The sequence below is a fragment of the Sciurus carolinensis genome, chromosome 13 (assembly GCF_902686445.1).
Source record: "Sciurus carolinensis chromosome 13, mSciCar1.2, whole genome shotgun sequence".
NCBI lineage: Eukaryota > Metazoa > Chordata > Mammalia > Rodentia > Sciuridae > Sciurus > Sciurus carolinensis.
In genome coordinates this window covers 64,604,291-64,629,384 of record NC_062225.1, presented here as the reverse complement: position 1 = coordinate 64,629,384, position 25,094 = coordinate 64,604,291, and the positions used below count along the sequence as shown (strand labels likewise).

General features: G+C 35.2%; 1 protein-coding gene across 1 annotated transcript in view; it reads right to left on the bottom strand.

Moving 5' to 3' along the window:
- Heatr5b (HEAT repeat containing 5B) overlaps positions 1 to 25,094 on the bottom strand; it is an 86,266-nt gene that overhangs the window by 28,554 nt on the left and 32,618 nt on the right. The window contains exons 21-26 of the mRNA XM_047523115.1: positions 23,865 to 24,034; positions 15,056 to 15,200; positions 14,534 to 14,773; positions 13,451 to 13,702; positions 7,467 to 7,648; positions 4,877 to 4,945 (exon numbers count right to left, since the gene is read on the bottom strand). Coding sequence (XP_047379071.1) covers positions 4,877 to 4,945; positions 7,467 to 7,648; positions 13,451 to 13,702; positions 14,534 to 14,773; positions 15,056 to 15,200; positions 23,865 to 24,034 — 1,058 coding nt within the window. The remainder of the gene's footprint in view (positions 1 to 4,876; positions 4,946 to 7,466; positions 7,649 to 13,450; positions 13,703 to 14,533; positions 14,774 to 15,055; positions 15,201 to 23,864; positions 24,035 to 25,094) is intronic.

Sequence of the window (25,094 nt, the reverse complement as noted above, 5' to 3'; positions counted from 1 at the left end):
AATGTTCATAGCTGCTCAATTCACCATAGCCAAATTGTGGAACCAACCTAGATGCCCTTCAGTTGATGAATGGATAAAGAAACTGTGGCATACATATACAATGGAATATTACTCAGCCATAAAGAATGATAAAATTATGGCATTTGCAGGCAAATGGATGAAATTGGAGAATATCATGCTAAGTGAGATAAGTCAATCTCAAAAAACCAAAGGACAAATGATCTCGCTGATAAGTGGATGATGATACATAATGGGGGGTGGGAGGGGTTAGTGTTAGGGTTAGAGTTAGGGTTAGGGAGTGGGGCAAGAATGGAGGAAGGAAGGACTGTTTAGAGGGAAAAGAGGGGTGGGAGGGGTGGGGGGAAGGGAAAAAATAACAGAATGCATCTAACAACATTACCCTATGTAAATTTATGTTTCCACAAATGGTATGCCTTTACTCCATGTACAGAGAAACAACATGTATCCCATTGGTTTACAATAAAAAAAAATTGTGATTTGTTTTATTTTTTTAATAAATCAACAGCAAATATATTTTATTGTATTCCTGTATAAAACACCAGTATTAACTTACCATGTTTCCATTGTCTAAATTAATAAAAATTTTAACAGAAATAATTTTCCAAAGTTGTTCAGTCTTGAATTGTTCAATTCAACAAAATTTCTGCATACCACAGGCAAAGGGCTATGCTAGCTGTTTTGAATGAGATTAAAAAATAAAAAAATTAAAGGGAAAAATACAGACCCTACCCTCAAGTAGGAAAACACAGACTGAACAAACACATGGGAACATTTCACAACAGTGATACTACACTTAAAAACAGACAAGAGAGAAAAATTATAGGAGATATGGGAATATTTGGATAGCAGAAAGGTTTGTGTACATAGACACAGGGGAGTTAAATGAGGAAGAAATGGCAATTAGCATAGTTATTGAGATCAGATATGGTAAAATTTGAATGTAATGTGAACTGAATTCAGATATTCTGTAGATAATCATGAGTTTCCATGGGTTCTTTTTTTTTTAATTGGTTCTTTTTTAGTTATATAACTGTAGAATTCATTGTGACTCAATTGTATAAGCATGGAATATATTTTATTCTAGTTAGGACCCCATTCTTATGGATGAGTATCTATTCTTCCCCTCTCCCCACTTATCGTGGGTTAGCTTCCATGACTTCTGAGCAAGTGGATGGTATTATTAGGTATTATTAGAATTGTGCCAGAACTAATGGACAGGGAGAAATGTGTACAGTTAATAAACAATATATTATGTGTCTATTAGAATACTACATAACAGACATGAAATGGATTGAACTGGGAATGGAATTAAAAGAAGAGGCATTCAAGAGAAACTCAGAGGTAGAAATCACAGGATTTGGAAATCACCTAGATATTTTTAGAGTACAAAGAGAAGTGTAAGACAAATGAGAAATAGAAGATTTTGATTGTCAAAAAATATTTTGATTATCAACGCTTCTAACTTGGATGAATGGAAGGAAGTTGACACCTCTGTTTATGAGAACTAATACAAGAAAATAGGAAAGGTTAGTGAAAGTGAGAAGTTAGCATGATTTTGATTCCAAACATTTTTACACGCTGCATTGTGAGTGCCACTAAGAGACATGTGAAAAGATATTCAGCAGACAGTTGAAAACTTAGGTCGGTGTTTCAGGAGCCAGTTCAAGGATAACTACACAGATCTAGGAATTTCCATGATAACTAAAGTAACAGCAGTAGGTAAATGTGCTTCAAGAAAGTTTAAAAAAAGAAAAAACTTAAAGCCTGATCATAGGGAAAAGAGTTACACTTAAGGGACAAGGAGAACAAGTATAAAGTGCCCCTGAGTTCAATCCCCAGTACCAAAAAAAGAAAAAGAAAAAAAGAAAAAAGACAGTGAAAATCCAGGCAAGTGCAGTGATAATGGAGCTGAGGAAGGAATTTCAAGGAAGAGGTGGTCTGATAGTGCCAACTTCACCAAGACAAAAACAAATACATGGTCCTCACTTTCTCATCTGAAACCCTTGGGTCAAGGTAGGTTTCACAATTCACAACTTTTGAGTAAAAGATACATGGACTTCATTAGGGAAAAATATGAAAGGCATACGACAGCACTTTATAATTAATGCTGAGATACTTCTGCAATGAAATATTAGGAATCACTCCAGAGAGACTGATCAATACTAAAATTTCCATGTCAGCCAAATGAGCACAAGTCAGTTCAGATTTTGCTGCCAAATCATATAAAGCCTTCTGGTTTTCAGTCTGGATTTCAAATCATAGCTAATGAACTTGTATTTCTATATCTAAAACTCTTTAAAAGAGGAGAATAAATACTTAAGTAAATAACTTTATTCTCTTAAAATGTTATTCTCAAAGAATCAATATTAAATATAATAAAGGCATTTTTAAATGATTGTTGTTCATTAAGGATATATAGATAGCAAAAAAAAAAAATTGCCAGTCAAAACAATGCTGAAAACATAATGAAATGTAAAGAGAAAAGAGATAAATGTGTTTATGACAAGTAAAAGTTGTGATTTTCTTTTTTTTTTTTTTTTTTTGGTACTGGGGATTGAACCCAGGGGCGCTTTACTACTGAGTTTAGTCCCTAGCCCTTTTTATTTATTATTTTGAGATACAGCCTCACTAAGTTACTGAGGCTAGCCTTGAACTTGTGGTCCTTCTGCCTCAGCCTCCGGAGTTGCTGGGATTACAGGTGTGAGCCAACATGCCCAGTGAAAAGTTGTGATTTCTAAGGAAACTAAACATACTAGGTAGTTTTGATAAATGTATCTATGAAATTTGGTAGAAATATTACTAAAAGTTGGGTAAAACTGTAAAAATTGAAAATTTGAAACTAAGTTTTCTTTGCAAAAACTAAATACTTTCTTCACTTTAAAGAAATTCTAACAAAATTGCAGATAATGCATAATGGATTTGGCTTATGAAGATAAAGCAACCAAGAGCAGTGATGTATGTCTGTAGTCCCAGCAACTTGGAAGGTTGAGGCAAGAGGATCACAAATTCAAGGTCAGCCTGGGCAACTTAGGAAACCCTGTTTTAAAAACTGAAAAAGGGTGGGATGTAGCTCAGTAGTAAAGTGCCCCTGTGTTCAATCCCCAGTACCAGAGAAGGAGAAAAAGTAAAAAGACAAAGCAGCACTGACTTAGCAAAAGAGAGAAAAGACCTTGCTACATATCAGAAGCTGAAATAGTTAAGGATGCATTGTGTTTATGATTCTGACTCTGCTTGAATTTATTTTTACTTACCCACTGATTAATGTCCCCAGCTAAGTCACAGTTGAGGGTCTCTCCTGTAATATCTAAGAATTACCCTGATTTTAAGATTTCTTTACATGACATTATTCCTGCAAAGAAGTGTAGATACCTTGAAAGCCAAGTAAAGGAATTTGCAAACAACCCACTGCCCCACCTGTTTCAAAACAGGTTTCCTCCTGCAACAGAAGTCATACATTTAAGCCTGCCACTAGAAAAGAAGAAACTTCTTAAAGAAAAAGTACCTAGGGCCACAAAAGAAATAAGAAGTTTTAGGCAAATTCTATGACAGGAAACTCTGATACAGTTCATTTACCAGATGAAATTCTACTAGCCTTTGCTTTTCTAAGGATTAGGAACTTTGTAGAGTTTTGTCTGCTTAAATACTATGCTCTATTTACACACAATTCTGATTTTTGATGCTTGTGTGTCAGTATCCCAAACCAAAATCAAATCACCTACTCTAACCCCACCATTCAGAGACCCAGCCCTTATAAAAACAGTTCCTTTCTTCTCCCAGTCTGCTATGGGTGGAAGGAGTTAATTCTTCCTGAGCCTAGCAAAAAGGCAGCAGGCTTCAGAGAAATACATTTCCACAATGGAAATAAGAGGAAAGCCCATTCAGTCAGCGAGGACAAAGTTAGAATTTCAAACCTATCCGGGCAGAGAGCAGAATCTTCTCTGAATAGAAGTCACATGAAACTTGGTCATGGATCTAAACCAAAATGGTGAAACACAGCCCTGTCTTCTAGAAAACTGGGAGGAAGACAGTGGCTTCTCTTCTGTACATAGGTAACCAGGTAAAGAATCTGATTTTTCTGAAAGATTAGACCTTAATATGTAAATTCTTCAGGATAAAGCATATGTAAAAGAGGAACTTATTATAGGTATAGGAACATGTGTTTTTCTGTGGTTTTGTGACTTTCTTTAGTTAGAGTAATATGCAAATAATGCTTTGAGATTAATTTTACAATGTAATTTCCAAATTGTTAGATGATTCTTTTTAGGATAATTTAATACTTACAAACATATAGAATTTTCATAACCTATGGTCAAAAATGCTTATTAACTAATTATCATTATCATACATTCTTTAGTCATCATAGATTTTGAATTTGTACTTTTTTTTGTCCCTTTTATGATTTACCTATGTCTATATACTTCTAGATAAATAAGAGCTAAGTATCCAAAAGTCAAATTCTTAGCTATGACCAAAAAAAAAAAAAAAGAAAAAAAATGTGATTAAACATTAACTACTTCATCATTTCATGCAGAATTAAAAAGAAAACTGCTAGCTGAAAGTGGTGGAACACGCCTGTAATGTCAGCTGCTCAGGAGGCTTAGGTAGGAGGATAGCAAGTGTGAGGCCAGCACTTAGAAAGACCCTGCCTCAAAACAAAAAGTAAAACAGGTTGGGGATATTGCTCAGTGGTAAAGCACCCCTGAGTTCAATTCCCAGTATTGGGAGTGGGGGGACTAACAGCCACAATTTTAAGATAAGCATTATTTGATTTTTCTTTCTTCTTTCTTGCAGTGAAATTCTAAGATATCTCTGAATTTACAGAAAACAACTATAGATATTCAATTTTTCTTCTTACCTGGCAAGCTTTTGCTATTATATCTGATGGTGTATCTTGTGAGAAGGCTGGTCTTAGAGCAGCTCCTACCTAGAAAAATTAATAAACCATTTTATTTTTAGAGATAAATAGTAAATATAAAGACTCTTGTGTCTTTGGAGATGTAAATACACAAAATGCATCTTTGCTCATTTTCTTTTTATCACCTCTCTCTTATCTCTTCAGATACAAGAAAAGAAACCACACCATTTTTCTTTGCTTTCCAGGAGGCTATCATTATCAAATCTACATGAACATTACACCAAATAGGCAATTAATCTTCCTTTTTCCTTTGTTTTTGTTTATTAGTAAATAGGATTTTTTGATGGAGTCATGATACTGGAGATAATAAAAAACTGTTAGCCGGGCGCGGTGGTGCACACCTGGAATCCCAGTAACTCAGAAGGCTAAGGCAGGAGGATCACAAATGCAAGGTCAACCTGAGCAACTCAGGAAACCCTATCTCAAAAAAGGAGGGGCTGGGGATATAGCTCAGTCGGTAGAGTGCTTGCCTAGCGTGCACAAGGCCCTGGGTTCAACCTCCAGCACCAGCAAAAAAAAAAAAAAAAAAGAAAAAAAGAAAACTAAAAAAAAGGGTGGGGATGTGGCTCAGTGGTTAAGTGCCCCCAAGTGTACCAAAAACAATAAATAATACCATTGCTGTGTTTTTTCCCTGTCTTTAGCTAATAACCATATTTCTAATAGTACTTATCTCATGAGTGAATAAAAATTCTATTGTTGTGCGTTTTTCCTGCCTATATTTTCCTAAACATATATCTAATAGTATTGACCTCATGGGTTAGTCTCATGTAACTGGATCAGTATCTTTACATAACTGATGCTAAAATCATGTAGTCACTAAAAGACCTTAGAGATGATTTCACCTCAAAAAGAAATACTTTAGAAGTTGCTCAGAAATATTAGTTTATACATTATCATTACGTTAATAAGTAAAGGAATATGAGATTTAATCTTAAATAAGCAACATCAATCATAGATTCTTTTTTTAAATTTTTTTTTCAGTTGATGGACTTTTCTTTTATTCATTTAAATGCAGTGCTGAGAATTGAACCCAGTGCCTCACACATGGTATGCAAGCGCTCTATCAATGAGTCATAACCCCAGCCCAATTCCTAGATGTATCAGTAGACTTGATGTGTATGAGTTGAATAAAAGGACTAGATGTTGTCAACTCCTCAGTTGAGATTTCTTCCCTGACAGAGATCCAGTCACTAACAGTATCAACAGTAGTTTGGAATGGATCAAAAGTCCCTCCCTGTGATTAAAGACACATGGCAATCACAACATGTGACTCAGTATTGGATCCTGTACCAGAGTAGGAAAAAAATACTATAAAAGATGCTATTGGGTCAACTGACAAAACTGGAACATAACAGATTATGTAAGTAGAAGATCAATGTTGAATATCCTAAGGCTAATAAATGTTCTGTGGTTACGTAAGACAATGTTCTTGTCCTTTGGAAATACAGACCGAAGTGTTTTAAGCATAAAAGCACATGATTTAAATGATTTACTCTTAAATTATTTAGGAAAAAATTGTGTGTGTGTATGTATGTAGAAAGAGAGAGAGAAATGGGGCAGGGAGGAATACAGTCAAAGTTCAAATGAGTCAAAATTAACAGCTGGCAAAAGTGAATAAAGGGTGTAAAATAGTTTTTGTATTACTCTTGCAATAGTTCTGGACATTTGAAAATTATTTATAAATTGAAAGGTTTTTTTAAAGATCCTCTTTCTGTGAGGGAACAACAATTGTACACAGGTTTTCAATAGCCAGTTGAGCTAGAAGCTGTAATCCTCACCTGTACTTGTAATGGAAAAACAATGGAATATATATTATTCACAGGTTTAATTTTGTGTACAAGCATAGCTTTCAGGTAAAATGTGGTATACCTGGAACCAAGATTTTGGCATAGTTACAGTAAAAAGATATTTCTACTTCTTTGCTAACCAAAGTTTTTAAATCTTCACATAACCCCCCCAACTCTTGCTTTACCATAATTAGTTTACTATGCTTATTCTGTAAAAGATAAGAGCATATAAATTTCAGGAAAATAAAGTTTTTCTCTATTTAGGATGAAATAAAAGTATTTTCAAAGAAGTTGTTTCAGTAATACATTCAGCTGCAGTTATTAAGAGCTAACTTGTCCTTCAGCACACAAGAGGAAATAGCTTTTTATTTCTAAACCTACTTATCAAGACTTAGCACATAAAAATAATGGCAGCAAAGCCACAACATTCCTGTGAATGTTCCTTTTATCTTTTAAATGGCATAACTAAATATCTAACCACAGGACTGGAAAACTAGGCTGGAATTTCTATTCTAGTTTTATCACTAATATGTTATCACAACTTAAAAATAGTGACAACAGTTTGACACTATTATTTCTTCAATTGTGGGCTGACTGAAACGACAAAACAGATCATGGAAATAAAAATAAGTATCCTACATGAAAAAATAGATTGCAGTTCCAAATATACTCCTCCAGGGTCACTCTTTTAATGAGCCCTCAAAAGATCAATTTTAAATTTCTAAATAAATAGAAAATCTCACATTAGCTTGATACTGCTCCAGAATCACATGACCCGGAAATTCTGGCTCAGGCACAGATGCAAATTTCTTGATAATGTCTTCAAGAGCCTGGAGCCCAGCCATCCGCAGCTGGTTGCTATGATCAGTTGCAGCCATGAATGCCATGCGAATCAGGTCAGAGAGATGGAGGACTAAGAGGTCATCTAAAAATAAAAGTAGAATGCAAAAAGGAAAACTTTCAAAAATTAGTGTAATAATATAAAAATATAAAATAAATTCTGATAAATGTTCTTTTGACCCACATATTTTTTGATGTTTTTAAAAAAAAGATATTGCTTTAAGAATATTTCCATCTCAATTTCCCCAGAACAGTTGTAACCTAACATAAACCATCCATGTTAACATAGAGTGTTAATTCATTAACATAGAAGAATATAGGGTATACAATGACATCCAAAGTAAATTACTTGATTTCCCCAATGAATCTGTCATTCTTTAAAGGGTTGGGGGCTGGGGCTATAACCCAGTGATAGAGCACTTACCTAGCATGTATAAGGTACTGGGTTCAATCCTCAGCACCACATAAAAATAAATAAAGTAAAGCCATTGTGTCCATTTACAACTAAAAAAATATTTTAAAAAATAAAATATTTTTTAAAAAATTTTAATGGGCTGGGGAGATAGCTCAGTTGATAGAGTGCTTGCTTTGCATGCACAAGGCCCTGGGTTCAATCCTCAGCACCACCAAAGGAAAAAAAAAATTAAAAAAAAGAATGGGTGGGCAGACTTTCTGTAAAGGATAAGATAGTGTTTTTGGTTTTGCAGGCCATATCACCTCTATACAACTACTCAACTCTGCTGTGACAGTACCAAAGCAAACACAGATAATATGTATGGAAATGAGTGCAATGTGCTCCAATAAACTTTATTTACAAAAACAGGCTACAGGCTGGATTTGTACGGCAGGCTATAGGTAATATGCTAGTTCATACTTTAGAAAAACTCAGATTTGTAGTCAGGAAACTTAAACTCAAAAAATTAGAACAATTTTTGTGAGAATAGATGTGAAAGGGTAAATCTTGTTTCTTTCAGCCTGATAGTAAAGCTACCCTGGATCTTACTTAAAAACAAGTCTTGAATTTACATGACACAAAATACTATAATTTAACTACATCCCAGAACAAAGACTAATACTATTTAAAAGACCACAGAAAAATCCAACACTAACATAAAAAATTATAAGCATGCAAATACATAGTGAAATATGTCTCATAACAGAAAGGAAAAAATGATGAATAGGAACAGATTCAAAATGAAAAGGAAGATAAACTTAGCGGGGCTAGGGTTGTAGCTCAGTGGTAGAGTGCTTTCCTAATGTGTGAGGCGCTGGGTTCGATTCTCAGCACCACAGATAAATAAATAAAATAAAGGTTCATCAACAACTAAAAATTATTTAAAAAATAAACTTAGCAAACAGGGAATTATTTTTTTATTTTTTGTGGTGCTGAGTATCCACACCAGGATCTCACACGTGTTATGTAGGCTACCATTGAGTGGCATCCCCAGCCCTAGACAGTGACTTTAAAATAACTATTATAAATATGCTTCTTATACTGAAAAAAAAAAAAACTAAGGAAACCATGAACATGATGAAGGGAGCAATGAAAGGCATAAACCACAAAGGGGACTTTCAGAGATATAAAAGAAGGGATCTGAAAAGAAAAATAAACTGGATTAAATTAATAGAAATTAGATAGGAAAGATCAGTGAACTTAAAAGACATAGCAACAGAAATTATCTGAAGAATATATCAAACTCAAGTATTCTCCAATGTTATAGTAAGGTGTTCCCCAAAAGCTCATGAGTGAGACAATGCAAGAAAGTTTAGGGAGAAATGATTGGGTTATGAGAACCTTAATCCAGTTAGTGAATTAAGGCCAAGATGGGATTAACTAAGTGGGAAATGAATGCGGGTAGGGCGCAGCTAGAGGAGGTGGATCATGGTGGGCATGGCTTTGGGGTATATATTTTGTACGTGGCCAATGGAATCTCTCTCTTTGCTTCCTGATTAACACGTGAGCCGCTTCCCTCCACCACATTCTGCCTCCTTGAGCCCCAAGGAATGGAGCCTAGGGAATATGGATTGATACCTCTGAAACTATATGCCCCCAAATAAACTTTTCCTTCTAAAATTGTTCTGGTCAGGTCCTTTAGTTGCAGCAGCAAAAAGGCTGACTAAAACATCCAGTTTTTCAGGCAACTATAAGGCTGTCAAAGTCTTTTTGAAGCAGTGGCAATTACATGGCTCAATCAGATCCCCAAACAGTTCCTATTTAAATAAGTTTTAGTGTTTTTTTTATTGTAAAGGCTATGAGACAAGTATCTTCAATTTTTTTCATGTGCCTACCTAAAATACCAATTTCAGAATCTTAAATTTAAATGTTGTAGTATCTATTGGTTTTAGGTAGGGAGCAAGGAGAGTGGGGAAAACATTTGGCTAGAAGCCCTAATGCTTCCTCACCTAAGAGAGGCAAAAACAAACAAACAAAAAACAGTAAAAAATGAGGTATAATGAACCATTGCCAGAATTTGGGGAAATTTCCAAGGAGGAAGGAACTGGATTAACATGAGCTTACTCATATTATACAATCTAAAAGTAAATAAAAGGCCTATTATTCCTCCTGAACTCTCCATCACCTAATTCACAGTCTAACTATATTCATCTACCAAACCAAAAGATAGGCAATTGTCCCTGGACTGACAGACTGCTTTCCCCAGCAACCTATACGCATCTCAACCTCCAACATTCCTCAAGTTGTGTGTGACCTCTTTTTTAAATTCCAAGGAGATGAACTCCTAAGAATGGGACTAGGAGGGGGAACAGGCACAAACTTCAATATGGTGAGAAAATTAGGAGACTGGTAGAAGTTTCCTACATTTTGGGAACAGGAATTCTCTGCAACTAAAGCACATCAGATCAGAAGATGGGCTGGGGGGCATGGAGATGCCACCGAAAGAACCTGGATAGCACAAGCTTTGGGTCTACATTTTTCCACAGACTCTGCCATGACCATTCAGAATAAGAATGGGGTCTGTTTCATCCAGTAGAAGCACACTAGAGAGCAGAATGGAGGTGGGGAGTTGTTAGATCAGCTTACAATTCAGCAGCAGCTATGAAGTACCCAGTAAGCAAAGAGAGAGAACATAGGCAAACCATGCAACATCTATTCACAGTACCACAGAGCAAATCCAAATACATAGAGCACTCTTCTCTTTCCCTTTCATATTTTCTCTTTCTCTTACATATTTTTCTCTTTTATATTAACAAGTAAGTCACTGAAGAAAATATAAAAAGGGAAAAGAAAGATTCTGAAGATTCAGAGAAAGAGCTAAACTCTGGAAACAATTTTCTATAAAACCACAATAAAATTGAGAAAATTTGGCATCCTCAATAGGATGCAAAAAAAAATTATGGTTGTTAAGGAATAAGAATATAAAACCTTAAAAGCCAAATGGATATAATATAATGGAGGTGGGAGAAATACAGAAAAATTCAAAGAAAACTAAAAACATAAAAACAGACTTCAGATCCACTACAGAGACAGAAAAGAAAAAAACACACATAAAAGGACAGCTTTTGAACATCTTCAGAATGCAGGTAAAAGGACAATGAGACAAAATGAGAAATCAGTTAAGAAATAGCAAAAAAAGACAACCTAAGAATTTTCACTATTCCTTAAGTACAGTTTATACAATTATGATTCTAAAATTTTAAAAATTCTTATTTCTTCTGCTTTTAATAAACTAGTATGGTAAAGCAGAATAATGTTGCCCAAAGATGTCTACACCCTAGCCCTAGAACATGTGAGTATGTTACCTTACATGGCAAAGGGAATTGTCAGATGGGACTAAGGTTATAGGCCTTGAAACAGAGATGGTCCTAAATTATTCAGCTGGGCCCAGTAATCATACAAGTGCTTAAAAGCAGAATCTGGGCTGGGAGTGCAGTATAGTGATAGTGTTTGGCTGGCATGCATGAGGCCTTGGGTTCAATTTGCTCCCAAAACAAAACAAATAGAAGCAGGATCTTCCCTTGCTATAGTCAGAGTGATGACTAAAGAGGTGTCACAGAGACTCAACACAGCTGGCTGTAAACAAGGAGAAAAAGGCCCACAAGCCAAGGAATGTAAGCAGGATATAAAAGTTAGGAAGGGAACTGAGTTCCCCACAATGCCTCCAAAAGGAGCACAGCCCTGCTTTAGCCCAGTGAGATTCTGACCTACAGAGCTACAAGGTAATAAACTCATGTTATTTTGAACCAAAGTAGTGGTCATTTGCTACAGCAGCAATAGAAAACTAATAACAAGCAGTCTCTTTTACCTAGAAAACCTTCCTCTGCCTTTAAAACCCAACTTCAGGTTGGATACAGTGATGCATGCACACCTGTAATACTAGCAGCTCGGGAGCCTGAGGCAGGAGGATAGAGAGTTTAAAGTCAGCCTCAGCAAAAGCGAGGCAATAAGCAACTCAGTGAGACTCTTGTCTCTAAATAAAATACAAAATAAGGTTGGGGATGTAACTCAGTGGTTGAGTTCCCCTGAGTTCAATCCCCAGTACCCCCCCCCAATAAAAAAATTAATTAAATTAAATATATAATTTTAAAAAACCCAAACTTCAGAATAAGCTCCCCTCTGAGATCTTCCCTGACTCTTCAGGAAATAAATGACTTTTTAAAAATGTTCCCAAAATATTATCTATTACAACACTGTTGGAACACACCACAATTGCCAGACTTATATGTTAGCCTCTGTTTTTTTCCTTTGTAGCCCCAGTGTAGGATTCAGCAAATATTTGCTAAATAATGCAAGAATAAAGATACCTTTTCATGACATGTGTTTTTGTGATACCCTATATTTTATACATTATGTACTGTTACTTATTTTTGTAAAATCTATTTACTTTTTTTAAAAAAATCTATTCATGAGCTCTGCTGCTTTTTTTTTTTTTTTTGGGTGGGGGTGGGGATGGTGCCATGGATTGAACCCAGGGGTACTTATCTACTGAGCCACAATCCCAGCCATTTTTATATTTTATTTAGAGACAGGGTCTCCCTGAGTTGCTTAGGGCCTCCCTAAGTTGCTGAGGCTGGTTTTGAACTCACAATCCTTTACCTCAGCTGGAGTTGTTGGGATTACAGGTGTGCACCACTGCACCAGCTCTGCTACTTGTTATACACAATGAAATAACATGAGAAGTATTTTTAATTTATAGACTTCAATATTGTTAATACATATAATTTGTCTTTGGATGTTTAAAAAATGAGAGGGTGATGGACAGGCAACAAAGCACAGGATAGACCACCACTCAGAATCTCTGGGTCTCCTCCACTGGAAAATGAAGGTTTTAGTGGCATGGGTCTGATGATCATTTTTTTAATTTCCTATGATATCTCATCCAGGGGATGTGTGGTATAAACAACTTACAGAAAGATGAAAAGCAGTGAAAAGCAGTGAGAGGTTTCTGAAATAAAAAAACTTTCACCTTTTCAAAAATACCTAATAGCATTGTTGAAATCTGAGTTTCAAATCTGCTATGGCATTTGTAAATTCTGACAGTCTCCATGGCGGGGGACTGCAAATCTCCTTTTATTTATGTACCTTAAAGTTTTATCATCTCTTTTACATGGAAGTGCTACAACCAGGACAATGAACTTAAGAAACATAAGTTGCTGCCATCATTATCCTGAGGGCAAATGAGATAGATAGATAGACAGACAGACAGATGGACACAGGCAGATAGATGATCGATAGATATCTACCTTTGGACACCTTTAACTTACTTTTCAAATAGGAATGGATAGTATGCAGGGGGACAGAAAACAAAAATAAAAAGCACAGCGACTAAGAATAAACAAAAGGCACAGTCTAAAATATGCTAGATAATGGTTAAATATCTCAAACCTATAAAAATGCTTTGGAGAAAAGAAGTACTGGTTTTCAATTTACTTGTAGGGTTTCGTAGTTTAGCAGAACGTGCCATGGCAAGATCAAAGTGAGCCTGGTCTGCGTTTTCACACAAATTGATGATTCGACACAGGCAATCTGCAGCAAATACTCGAGTGGCCCAGCGAGGTGCCACAAAAGGTTTTGATTTATCTTCCTCGCCTAGTGTGGTAAACATGGTATCATCGTCCATCTCATCTTTCTTTTCAGATTCTTCATCTTTTCCACCACTTAAGGGAGTTGCAGTACTCATATCTGTAACAAAAATAAAGAATATATAACACCTCACCTACAGCAAATATGATGCTTTAAAAACCCATTAATTGTCATTTTGGAAAACAGAGGTTTGGCAATTTTTTTTTAAACAATTAAAAACGTAGGAGAGGATAACATACATTACTTTATTAATTTTTTAGATGTTGAGAGGCCTTTATTTTATTCATTTATTTATATGTGGTGCTGAGAATCAAACCCAGTGCCTCACACATGCTAGGCAAGTGCTCTACCACTGAGCCCCAGCCCCAGACCACATACATTACTTTAATGCAAACTATACTTATACAGTTCAATAGTTTTACACATTATTTTGCAGTATACATTGAGATTTTTACGTACGAAAATTTAATTTGAACTTTCAAAACTTTTGAAATGTTTTGTAAAAAATATAGAAAGTTTATTAGTTTGTAATATATAATTTGACCTTCAACATTTTCACAGGAATTAAAACCTATTAGTACTCTTTTTCTCTTTTTTTTTTGATACTGGGGATTGAATCCAGAGACTCACTGTATGCTAGACAAGTGCTTTACCACTGGACTACCACTGAACGGCTCTAATCCTGTTTTTAAATTTTATTTTGAGGCAGGGTCTAACTAAATTGCCCAGGCTGGCCTAAAATCTGTGATCCTTCTGCTTCAGCCTCCCCAGTAGCTGAGATTACAGATGTGTGCCACTGTGATCAGTGAGTACTTTAAAATGTAAGCTTAAATTTACATAGATGTACATTTGTATATTCATAAATCTACATCTACATAACAAAAATAGAAACAATTTCCATTAGTTTGAGAACATTTATTACATACATACCACTAGAAGCTGCCAGGACATCTTTACAAAGCATTAACCAATGAGAAAGTTTTTCTACTGCCAGTGAAGAAAGCATATGTCCCAACGTGTCATGAATATCAGAACATAATTTTCGATCTGTCTCTCGATCAAGCATCCCAAAAAGGAGTCCCTCAAGACCAGTTTCTGTTATATTAACACCTTGGTGCCGGCAATGGATATCACTTCGAGAACTAACCCCAGGTGCAAAAGGGCTGACATCTGAAAAGTAATTTTTACAAATCAATTAGTATGGGATTTTGCCGTATACTACAGAAAACAATTACGGTAAAGACCAAGTCTTTCAAATAAATTCACAAGAGCAACAAAACCAGCTACCCATAAATATAATTTAATTATGGTCTCTAATTTACATACCTTTGGATTAAAATTTAATCTGACAAGAACAGTTAAACCCTGGTTTTTAAATCTGATAATTTTGAGATATTTGAAATGAGAAAAGTACTAAGCAAAAAAACAGTATTGACCAGTAGGAGAACTTACTAGCACCACTGCTCTCTTTGTCCCCTGCATTTTTGGCGAGGCTCATAGCATATTCACATACTTCAGCTGCTTCTCTTTGCGCAAGTTGCCGGAGACATGCCACAGCTGCTCGTCGGAGTAACAAATGGGAACTACATAAGTGAACCTGTGAATCATAACAATTTCAGGCAATGTTCTTAAGCTGTAGTTCTTGATGATCACTTACCTAATGAACATATGCGAACACATTACTTGTGAAGAGGCTCCTAATTTAACAACCTCAGTTGTCTAAACTATAGTCAAATAGTGGCTGAGATTAAAAATAATTTTGGTAAAATAATAATACCAGTAAGACACACAAAAAATGTTAGTAGTCAAAATAACTGTGTCAAGATCTATGCACTAAAGCTCACACAATATATTTAGATAAAAATTCAGAAGAATCTTTTGCACTTCTTATTTTACACATGGTCCCACTAAACTTTGTCATCCAAATCTTTTAAGTAAATAGAAATTAAATGTAGTGAATGAAAAGTTAGGAGATAGAGAATACAATAAAAACTGAAAGCAAAGAAGAGTGTATATTTAGATGAAAAACAAGGAAGCAAACATAAACATTCGAAAATAACTTCAAATAGGACTTTTTGATACAGAAATTTTTTATCTGAAAAGTTCCTAAAAGAATCAATACAGTACATTCTAATAGACGAGAAATATATGTAAGGAACAGCAGAGCACAGTGATGAAGGATTTAGGTTCAGAAGCCAGTCTGGGCTTGAATCCTGCTTCCTCTGTCACTTCTTCCTATATGGTCCTTTATTTGCCCACGTGTAAAATAGGAAGAGTAATTCTTTGCAAGAATATAGTGAAAATAGATGAGTTAATACAAGTAAAATGCTTATAACATTCTCTGGCACAAGGTAGCTGCTCAATAAATGTTAAGTATTAGTTACTACTACATATTTGACTCATTAAGAAAACATTATGTTCCATGCTTTGCTTTCTAAGCAGAGAAGTAATGCATTTCAGAAAGAGTCCTAGCCAAGAATGATGGGAGGGAGAGCAGAATATATAACTATTTCACAATGCTAGATAGTGTATTCTTATGCAATTAATATGGTGTTGGTGACTCAAGATACATTTGCATGAAAAAAAACACAATTCATGAAATTTATACCAAATATTAAGAAAAACAAAATATAACTGAGGAAGAAAACCTGACAGATTTTTATCAAAAAAAAAAGTTTTATCTTCTTCTCTTCCTAAAAAAAAAGATATTTTCAAACTTTCCAATACCCTACTAGAAAGTTTAAGCTTGGTCTTATCAGATGGGAAGAACAAGTCATTTGGTTTATTAGTCTCTGTTTTTTTATCTGAACAATAGGAACAATGTTCACTCCATGTATCTTACATATTATTAAAAGAATCAAAGAGCAAAGAATACACAAAGTAGAACACCATCAGTAAATTACTAACAATTACAGAAAATTCTAAGAAATACTCTCAACAAGTATTAACTGATACAAAGAAAAAGAAATAAACAAGACACTCTGTAGTTTACAAATATGTTTTTAAAATCTCCATTTTAGAGATTCTAAGGCATCCTTTTTTTTTTTTGCTTCTCAGGACTATAGGTTGAACCACAGATACTTTATCACTGAGCTACATCCCTAGTCCTTAATTTAATTTAATGTTTTGAGACAGGTCTCCTATCTCAGCCTCTGGAGTTGTTGGAATTACAGGTGTGTACCCCCAGAGATATATTTCTCTTTCTCATTTTAACATCTGTGATATTAGAGATGCAAGGTACAACAGGTGATATTTCACAATCCCTATATTTCTTGAAAAGATAATCTGTTCTACAGTGAATTTTAATGGTACCAAGGCCATAAATAATTAAGACCATACATGTGTAAATCTAATTATGGACAACCAATTATGGTTCACTTGTCTACATGAACAGATCTCAACTTACATTGGTTTGATTTACTATTTTTGATTTACAATGGTGTGAAGGTGATACAAATTTCAAAAGAAACCATTCTTCAATGTTTGATCTTTCCCCAGGCTAGCATTCTGTGGTACAATATTATCTCATGATGCTGGGCAGCAGCAGTAAGCTGCACCTCCTGTTTAGCCATGAGATCTCCAGGGTGAACAAGAGTTATGGTTTGAATGTGAGGTGTCCCCCCAAAGCTCCTGTGTTTTTGCAGGAATATCCAGAGATAAAACGATCAAATTATGAGAGCAATAATCTAATCAGTGATAGTGATTATAGGCAGGTGGGGTGGTGGCTAGAGGAGGAGGGTCACCGGGGGTGTGCCCTGGAAGGGTGCATCTTCCCGGCAGTTCCCCTCTACCCAACACCTCTGCTTCCTGACTGTGCCATGAGCTGAGCACCTATCTTCTGGTAGGCCCTTCTTCTTTACCTCAGGCCCAGGGCAATGGACCTGGCTTTCTATGGACTGAGACCTCTGAAACATAAGACCCAAATAAATCTTTTCTTTTTAAAGTTGTTCTTGTCAGGTGTTTTGGTCACAGTGTCGAAAAAGCTAACTAAAACGATAACCAGGACTGGGGTTGTAGCTCAGTGGTAGAATGCTTGCCTCAAATGTGTGAGGAACTGGGTTTGATCCTCAGCACCACATAAATAAATAAAATAAAGGTATTGTGTCCATCTACAACTAAAAAAAATAATAACCATAGTGTATTAAGTGACTAAGCTATGATGCTCAGTAGGTTAGGTATAATAAAGGCATTTTTGACTTGTGACATTTTCAATTTATGATGGATTTTTTCCATAACCCCTTTGCAAGTAAATGAGCATCTGTACTTATGGTACTATACTTTCTTTCTTACTATAGCTTTTGGTAAATCTTATTAGTAAGTTAATATTCACAGTAATTCCTCCAACTTTACTGGTCATTAAAAACTTTTTTCTTTTTCACATTTCCACATAAAGTTAAGAGTTGGCTTGTCAATTTTTCTTTTCTTTCTTTCTTTCTTTTATTTTTTGTTGTTGTACTTGCAATTAAACCCAGGGACACTGTACCATTGAGCTACAACCCCAGCCTTTTTTAATTTTCTTTTTATTTTTTGAAACAGGATCTTGCTAAAATGCCAAGGCTAGTCTTGAACATGTGATTTTTTCTGTCTCAGTCTCTCCAGTTTCTGAGATTACAGGTGTGTGCCACCATGCCTGGTTGCTTGTCAATTTTCCCAAAAATATCTTTTAGGATTTATCTTGATATGGCTTGATCTTTTGACTAAATTTATAGATCAACTTTGGGAGATTTAAGTCTTCTTTAATCTCTCTGAGCAATTGTTTATAGTTTTCAGCATATATTTCTTGTACATTTTCAGTTGATTTATTCCCAGCTATCTCATGATTTTTGACACTAATGTTAATAATATTTAAAAATTTTTGTTTTAAGTTTGTTGCAACTATACTTCTTATGGCCTTTTTCCATAGTAAAAATACTATTATAAATACTATTTTCTTTTTTGTGCAAAAAATTAATGATCACTTCATGGAATAAAGAAAGACCCTCTCTAAATTGTATAAAATAAAACAAAAGGAAACTTCAATTGTTACAAAAAGTGAAATTCAAGAAAATGGTTGCTGGCATTTGGTTTTGATAAGAAGTTTGAAGTAGTAAAGGAATTTCTGATATGTCAATGCACATGTAATCTTGACATCCAGTTAAGTATTCCTTTTCATTTGATGCCTATGAGAGCTGAAGATGACTAAATCACGTACATTTTTAGTAGCAAATGACATCAGAACACCCATGATTTGCTTGCCAAGATATGTTAATTTCTTCTCTTTAAATCAATGAATTCATCTATCTTAAAGTTTTGCCATGTAGAAGTAAAAAGGATCAGGAATCCATGTATCAATCTTATAATCCGGAATTCTTTGATGGTATCAGAACACACATAAGCTAAAGTCCAAAAGAGACTGTATCAACAATTTAATCCAGTTGCATACTGAAGGGAAACACAGTCACCAATTCCTTCAGGACTTAATTCAAATTATTAATAGAAATGTATACTATTTTCTGATTCATTTGGCAGAGGTTCTACTTCAATATTCTTAAATTCTACGCTACAAACAACTATTACCATCTCCACATGGCACACTGCTTCATCAAGGTACATCCAACTGTTGGGGTAGGGATCTCTTGGCAAAAAATATTGCAGGATGCTTCAAAACAAGGATTTTGTGTAGGAGTAAATGTAAATTTTGATAATTCATTGAGTCTCTCCATCAAAAACCACTCTTTGACTATTGTATTGTCAAGACAGACAAAAATGTAAGGTCATCCTTCCTTATTTTTAGGATGATTTTCACTTGGCAAGTTCCTTGCTATGCTTTTCTGTTTGTGGCTTTTGGGTCCTACCATGTTAGACAATAAAACTAAACAGTATATAAATATTTACATATCTATATCTATAGACATCTATATGTAGATATATATATATATATGTGCATCTTATATTCTTTACTTTCAAACTAAACTAAGCTTGACATAATAAAAATTAAATGCTTATAATTATAATGATAAACTCTAGTTGATTTAATTCATATCAATGGAAAACCAACAGCAATGGCAACTTTATATTCTTGACCATATATAGTAACATTCCATGCCATCTTATGCTTATTTGGAATGATGTAATACCCACCAACCCCCCCAAAAAAAACTTGACAGAAAAAAAAATAGAAGGTTTTTGTAATCACAAAGATAAACTTCAAATTCTCACACTGACAATTCCTAAAATTATCCTAGATGACATAAATGCCTACATGCAGAAGTGATTCTGTCAGGACAAGAGACTGAATAACTGTTGTCACATGACAGAAAAAGCAGTGGTCTGCCAGGACAGAAATTATAAGTATTCAGAGTGGTACTTGTTTGTCAAAATATATTTGAGTAGCTCTATTGAATAATTCACATATTTTAAATTTCTATATCATTTCATCAAGATTACTAGAGTAAAAATTTATCTCAACACATTTGCTAAAAAAAAATCACATTTCATTTGTTTTAGGTACTGCATATGGTATCAAAAAATATGATCATTTTTGATGACAAAACTAAGTAGAAATGAACATGAAATTTATAAAAATCTGAATTAATTTCACTAATCTGGATGAACCCAGGCATAAACTATTTTTCAGAGTGTCAAATGATCTGGTTAATGCAGACAGCATAAAAGGTGTTTGGCAATATTAAAAGAAGACTTCCACTTGAATGCCCATTTTCTCATCTTCAGCCTGCTATGCCTTCTCCTTTCCACCAGCTGATTATAATCTCACTACTTAGTTTCTGGAACATTTCAGGAAGATGCTCCAACATGCCTTGTAACCAGACCCTAGGTATTCCATTAAGGGAACCAGTTTAGAGACATTATCCTATGCTAACACACAAGAAACTCACTGTGTTCCCTGTGGTTTACTGAAAAGCTCCACTGAGATAAACAAACTCATGTCATTACTTTATCCTCTTAAATGTGCTCCACTGTATCAGGTCAACCTCCATAGGATAATTATTTAAGAAGAAGAAAAAAATGATGGGTGCAGTGGAGCACGCCTGTAATCCCAGCAGCTTGGGAGACTAAGGCAGGAGGTTTGTGAGTTCAGCCAGCCTCAGCAACTTAGCGAGGTCCTAAGCAACTCAGGAAGACTCTGTCTCTAAATAAAATATTTAAAAAGGCTGGGGATGTGGCTCAGTGGTTAAGCACCTCTGGGTTCAATTCCTGGTACCAAAAAAAAAAAAATAGAGAGCAGAATCAGACAACCTAAGATGAATATCTGGGTCTTCATCACCTTGGTCAGTTGCCTAAGCCATATCAGGTATATGATAAGTCCATCTTGCTTGAGAGATACTATCTGTGTCTTCAGAGCTTATATCAGACCAGGATTTTGGCAGGATGCTTAATATCTTGCTAAAGAGTGCCATCTAATGTACTACACTGGCAGTTTATCATTTTCTTTGTGGATAGTCTTTGTGAACATTTCACAGGGATATGGTTTTACCCTGTGCCTTATTCAAACTCCTTCATGGTCCAGGCCTGACTAAATTCACCTTAGGCTGTAATAAAACAGGAACAAATCATGCTGAGTAAAGCTAAATTTACTACATCAGATTCAGCAACTAATATCTTGACCTTTCAGTTCCCTCACTTTAATCTAAATAACATTTCCCTCCTTTCACCTTAACATATAAAAAAAAAAAAAAAAATATATATATATATATATATATACTCCCATGGTTACATATGTAGTGACTTTCTCCCCATGAATCAGCCTCCTCCTGTCTTTACCCTCCTCCCTATCCAAATGAGAACTTCACAGTTCATCATTTCAGAACTGTCTTCTTAGCATCTTTAGTTCCCTTGTCCAAGGCCATTTGATCTATTTTACTTGGCCAAATTCTGACTATAAATTTATCAAAGTCTCTGGTTTCTATGTTGTTTACAAGTGATGGAGAAAATCTCACAACTAGGCAAATGTTCCATCATAAATCCCACAAGGAAGTCAACAAGGGTCATTAACCTCTACAGAACCCCCAGTACTATCAGAGAATCTTATATTTCCCCAGCTAGTTCAATATCCTATATTCCATTCTCCTGTACTTCAGACCCTCTTCTTTACCTTCTCATTCACAGAACTTAATCTTCCCTTTCACTTAAGAATGTAAAAGTCATCAAATACCTCTCTCGACTTCTAAATTTCCAATCCCACCTGTATCTACACATCTCCTCTCCTACTGCATTGAGATATCCCTCTACTTATGCCTTGTAAACTCCATCCCACTAGAAACCTTGGACTACTAATTATTCCCTCTCTGTCTACCCCTTTAACCCTCTCCCTCTACTGTCCCCCTACCATAGCATTTAAACATGCTCATACCTTACTACTATACAAGGAAAAAAATCTCTCCAGATTCCATCATCCCCTTGACCTACTGTCCTCTGTCCTCTCCTTTACAGTTGAACTTGTGGAAAGGAGTTTCAGTTCATACTCCATTTGTAACCCAATGTTCTTGGGCTGCATTTGTACTACTCTCCCACATGAACTCTTGCTAAGGATATCATGTGTGACAAAACTCAAATGATTTATCATAGCTCTCATCTAATGATTCTTGACAATACTTGATATAGCTCAACACTCCTCCATTCCACTTGGCTTTGGCACCTGTGAATAACATAACCTCTACCTTTCCTTTAATCTCTAGTGACAGTGGCAACAGTTGCTGCTGCTTTTTGTTTATTTATTTATTTTTTGTGGGGGACTGGGGATTAAACCCAGGGGCACTCAACCACTGAGCCACATCACCAGTCATTTTTATTTATTTTTATTTTGAGACAGGCCTTGCTAAGTTGCTGAAGTTGGCCTTGAACTTGCCATCCTCCTGCCTCAGTCTTCCAAGTTGCTGGGACTACAGGCATGCACCACCATGCCCAGTGCTGCTTCTTTTTTTTAAATTTCTTTCTCTTGTTTAAATATGCTGGGTTGCTCATTCAGCACTCTCTCTCCCTGGTGATCTCATATCTCTGTTGGCCATTTAAATACTTATGCCCCCAAATTTGCTTCTTTAGCCAGATGTCTCTTCTGCTCTGGGCTCATGTAACTTATTAGCCTCATGTCTAAAACTGAATTAAAGATATCTGCTCTTCCCAACCTTTTCCTCCAATATGCACAATCAGGAACCTAAACCACATCCTTCTTCCTTTTCCCTGAGAGACAATCGATCAACAAATTCTGTCAATTCTTTCTTTTAAATTCTACTCAAATCCATCTCCATTCTCACTGCTACCAACCTGGAGCAAATTGCTATCATCCTCCTTCTATTACACACTTCTTAACCCAGTAGAGTCCATTCTCCATCATGCAGCGAGAATGAAATGGAAAAAGTGAAGATCTGATACTGTTACTCCCTTGTGGATACCTTCTAATGGTTCCCCACTGTTTATAGAATAAAGTCTTAAGTTTTAATATATCTAGAAAGTCTGCATGATATGCCATCTAGCTAATTGTTCAGCCCCATCTTGTGCCCTGATGCCCAGCATCTTGCTTCTCTCCCAGACCTAACCACACTGACTAATTGGTTCCTTAAATGCATCACCCTCTTTCTCGTTTAGGGAACTTGCACATAATTTCCCCTGTGATTAAAAGTAAATGCTGTCTACTTTAATATCGTGCCCTTCTGTAAACTAACTCCTACTTATCCTGCAAATCAGACCTTAAATATCATCTTTTCAGGAAAATCATTTCTGAAGGCCTAGATTATTGCAGACCCTGTGTTACATGTTTTCTTATGCTCTCCAATAGCTTTTCCTAGCTCTTATCTTATATGTAAATAGCTACTTAAGTCCATTTTTCCTTATAAACTATAAACTGCACTATGACAGTGGCTTGGTCTTGTCCCACCCACAAATGTACCTCCAGTACTTTGCAGATTACCTGCCATACAAGAGGCTATCATCAAGTATTTGTTGCATACATAAATCAATGATTGTAATGATAGCAAGAGATCCTCAGACACTGTCAATAAAGCTTTATGAAATAAAATTCTTAGTGGGCAAGACTAAATGTGATATATTCTTTGCCAAGAAATAAACAGCTCATCAAATTGTCTTCAAAGGCAAAAATGAAAACTTATGAATAAAATTAATAGTCATAAAATGACTACTGAAGCCAAAACCCTAGACTTGCAACCTGGTAAACTTAAATCTTTTATTTTGGTCCAGATTGATATTTTAGGAAAGAAATGTGGAGGCTCCCTAATTGAATTATTGAATAAAACAGGCTTATACTTACACAAAGGCTAGGAACAAGACTGGACAAGTTGACATGTCGTGGTGCAAACATGTGGAGCTGCTGAAGGCAAGATATGGCAGCTGCCTGAACAAGTGAGTCTGAATGGTCCTGTGTTATTGCACAACCCACCAAACAAGAGGAACGAATTGTAGAAATTGTCGCTCCATTCCCTTGTAGCAAATTAAAAGAAAATGTAGAAGATAATTATTTGATTAGTCTTATAAAAACTATTCCTAGAGGGCTGGGGATATAGCTCAGTTGGTAAAGTGCTTGCCTTGCAAGCACAAGGCCCTGGGTTCAAATCCCCAGTACCAAAAAAAAAAAAATTCCTAGAAAATAATTATCTTCTAAATAATCCCTTCTTCCAATTTCTATTCAGATTGTTTTAAAAACAAAAAGTCTGAGAAATCCACAGAAATAATTACAAAACACAACCAAATTTGGATTTACATCTCTCTTAGGTCTGGCTAGATTTATATTTATTCCCGGATAAATTATACTATCAGTTACAACCATCATTTGAAAGGGCCAGATTTCTCATTCTCTGTTCAACCAAAATATTATTACTTTTAATATATAATAATTTCAGATCCAGTTTTAAGATGATTAATGACAGTTTTCTTCAGAAATAATGAGAGAAAATGAAATACAGACTACAGAAATAATTTAATAGTCAAATATAAATGACTTAATTTTTTCTAAATTAAAATAATTTTATATACATATAAAGATCAAACAAGGAAATCATTTAAACATATATATAAAACCTGGGGAAAGTTCTTAAATGACTCTCAGCCTTAACGTTTCATCTGTGAAATAAAAATAACAGCTACCTAAATTTTTGTCAGAATTAAATAACATTTAATCATTTATTTCATTTAATTAATAAATGGTAGAGGGTAAAAGGGAAAATTTTGAAAGTGGTTTATATATTCAGGGCACATTCACAATAATTTGCTAATTTCAGCATTTAATTTAGGTATTAGTAGAATTAGGCCTGAGTGTAAGAACGTAAGTTTTGGATCATAAATGTGCCACTCACATGTTGAATAATCCTAGCCAAATCATCCCTGATCTCTTCCTTGTAGAAAGATATTATCTACCTTATGGCAGTGTCTTTGCGAACTATGTTCCTGACCCTTAGGGTTCAAAAAGAGTGAAGCAAAGTCCATAAAGATAAGAGCATAGCACTCCAGTCCCAAAGAACTCTATTTCTTAAACCTTTGTTTT